At 36.9% G+C, this 3,037-nt stretch overlaps 1 protein-coding gene across 7 annotated transcripts in view; it reads right to left on the reverse strand.

Moving 5' to 3' along the window:
* The window catches only part of Tmem232 (transmembrane protein 232), a 278,672-nt gene that overhangs the window by 236,463 nt on the left and 39,172 nt on the right, over positions 1-3,037 (reverse strand). For 5 of the 7 annotated variants that reach the window (XM_031368597.1, XM_031368596.1, XM_031368594.1 and 2 more), the window contains one exon: positions 2,676-2,811. The exons of the other annotated variants lie outside the window; for them this stretch is intronic. In XM_031368597.1, coding sequence (XP_031224457.1) covers positions 2,676-2,794 — 119 coding nt within the window. In that variant the 5' untranslated portion in view covers positions 2,795-2,811. The remainder of the gene's footprint in view (positions 1-2,675; positions 2,812-3,037) is intronic. 7 annotated transcript variants of the gene reach the window in all.

Here is a 3,037-nt window from a genome sequence, read left to right on the forward strand (position 1 = left end):
GCCTGGTCTACAGAGTGAGTTCCAGGACAGCCAGGGCTATACAGAGAAACTCTGTCTCAAAAACAAAAAAAAAAGCAAAAAACAAAAACAAAAAAACAAACAAAAAAATTATGTTTCTTAAATGTATATTGAAAGGCGCAAGGGTTTCCTGCATCACCAAATGTCAAGCATTCACATTTGAGCATTATATGCTCTTCTCAAGTATACAATTATCACAATATGTAACATGTGTACTATATCAATTAAATTAAGGCAAAATTTAAATATTAAGTATGTGTGACTTTTCTGTTTGAACATGCGGTAATCTTCTGGCGCCACAAGGAACTGTCTGATGAAATTAAGAACATTCCCTGCTTGGGAATAAGCTCAAAAGATGGGGAATGACAATGATATCCAGGGAGAAAATACAGGAAAGGGGTTGTTCATTTTCTCTCCAACAGGAGTTATACTGGAGAATGATGAAATTTGGTTCAGTTCGAGTAGAAAGTTCAGCTCAGTTCAAGGGTGTTTGAAAGTGGGGTGAGTTAGAATATACTATTTGCCAGTGATGTTTATGAACATCTCTTTCCTGTATATTTGAATGTATAAGAAGCCAGGAAAACGGCTGTACGAGGCGAATCTTCTGTCCTAACACAACTGGTCCAAAGCGCAAAAGTGAGTGTATTGTTCAGTTGAGCAATCAGTGACTCATCTGGAAAGAGAATAAAGACAAGACGACGATAGAGCTGTAGAGCATGGTTGGTGGCTTTGTTACAGAGAAATTAGCGTCAAGAGCTACATTAGAAAACACATTTCAAATGCAACAAAAACAGTTCAACTGCTATAAAATGCCAAAATTATTGTAATCAATACAGACAATCACCTTTTCAGGTGGAAGACGCAAGGCACGTGATCTAGGGCTGCGGAGGTCCACACAGTTTTCTTGCTACTTTGTGAGCCAACGTGTCACTCTAGCCACTGCAGTCACAACCCAATTCCCACTAAAAGGAAGCAACAAAGAACGAGAAGACGGAAGACAGATTTCTCCTTGTAAAGGAGCACAAAGTTAAACTATAACAAAATTTTCTGCTACCATGGCACTTAAAGGGATCATATCCACGGTGACATTAACAGCAGGGGCATGGGAAATGCGGGCTTTAATGCTTCGCCGTGGCATGGGAAATGTGGGCTTTAATGCTTCGCCATGGCATGAGAAATGTGTGCTTTAATGCTTCGCCGTGTATCGTAGTAAAAATTCTGTTAATGTGAGCAAATGAGAAAAGGGATCTAGGAGATGAGCAATTATCAGGACCTTTGCCACAGCGACCACTGAATTCCACGGGTCAAGAAGGAAGAAACAATATCAATCATCACTAACTAGAGTGATCGGTTCTCGGTTCATTATTTTTGTTATATAAGGCTAACTTCCAATTGTATCCCTTTTAAAGCAGGTGCTAGACCTCAGAGGGAAGGCACGTACTCCATTACCCTATCACGTCTCTGTCAATTCAGTAAGAGAGTAAAATGGCACTGATGTGCTTGCTTCTACAACTAAGAGGTTTAATGATTTCCTGAAGGTTTTGGGGACAGGGTGGAGTGAGCCATGGATCTGTGTTCCCATCAAACTACAGAGACTACCTTCAATCTAAAGAAGCATTAAAGAACAGCTGTTTCAAAGTACATCGGATAAGTAGAATTTGTATTGAGCACTTATTTGAGATGTCAAAACTGCAAGTGTTAACTTCTGGTCACCAATAAACAAAACAGTCTATGAGACTCATCATCGCAAGTTACAAATACCCAGTTCCATGGTGAATGCCTTTAAATATGACAAAATGAAAGTTATGTTTTTCTTACAAATATTTCCAATCTATTCCACATGGTCAGCCCCTCATCTATTTGGACCTCCCTGTATTAAGCGCTAGAAAACTTGCAATTTTAGATGCAACCAGGCCTCCTATGAACATCTTCGTACCAACTAATTTTCCTCTGTTGGCTAGGTTTCTAAGAGTAAAAGAATCACACAGTCTGCAATAGCCAGGCCTGTTCTCATTTCTAGCATCTTTGACCATTCAGACGCACCAATCGTTTTTACTCGGTTATCTGGCCAATTGGTAGACTATCGGGTATATTACAGGCATTTTCAGAACTTGCAGTAAAACTCCATTCTTGGATGCTATTTATGAATTGTATCTTCACCATTGTGGCTTATTGATAACTTTTCCTGCCTCCCCTCAGTTTTATGATGTATGATGTTATAACAAAAACAGAACCACAACAACTAAAACCATGAAGCAAACACAGGAAAGATGATCGCAAAGTCTTTGCGCTTGCATTCTCTTTAGAAAATGTATCCTAATAATTTCAAAATGGAAAATTGTTCTATTATGTCTAAATTTAAAATACTAAAAATGGCCACTATTAAAAGTTTTTGCTCATGCATTTCTTGAATCTAGTAGCAGTTTAAATTATACAAAAAAAAACACAGAAAACATTTATTTCAAGTAAAATATAATTCACAACTTTTTACAATAAATGATAATATAATAATTAAAATATTGAGCTTTTATATTTTTCATCTCCAGTTACAAAACTACAGTTACAGGTTTTTTTATAACTTCATAATTTTTTTTAATTTTTAAGACCATCTACAGTGAATCAGAACACCATGAAGAAGCAGAAAATTACAGACTTACTTTGGTTTTTGACTCTTTTTTCTGTTTGCACTTTCAAAATTAGATTTCAGGAGTTCTTCGTGATAAGTGGAAGATATTACTCCAAACTTATTGACCACAGGTGGCTTACAAACTGGCATAGTTACAGATCAAAAACCTAAAGGGAAATTGTAATTCTTCTCAGAACACCAATGCAATACAAATAATAAACCACGTGCAAAACTTATAAAATGTATCAAGAAGAAAATCAGGCTTACTGGGGAATAGTTTAAACTGGCTTGCAGGAATCAAACCTAACACTGACCCAACCCATGTGTTTCCCACTCTGTACTAGTTTATCTGATCGCGTGACTTGGAGGCCTTTTTTTTTTTTTTTTTTTTTT

Source organism: Mastomys coucha, unplaced genomic scaffold (genome assembly GCF_008632895.1).
Source record: "Mastomys coucha isolate ucsf_1 unplaced genomic scaffold, UCSF_Mcou_1 pScaffold14, whole genome shotgun sequence".
NCBI classification, from domain to species: domain Eukaryota; kingdom Metazoa; phylum Chordata; class Mammalia; order Rodentia; family Muridae; genus Mastomys; species Mastomys coucha.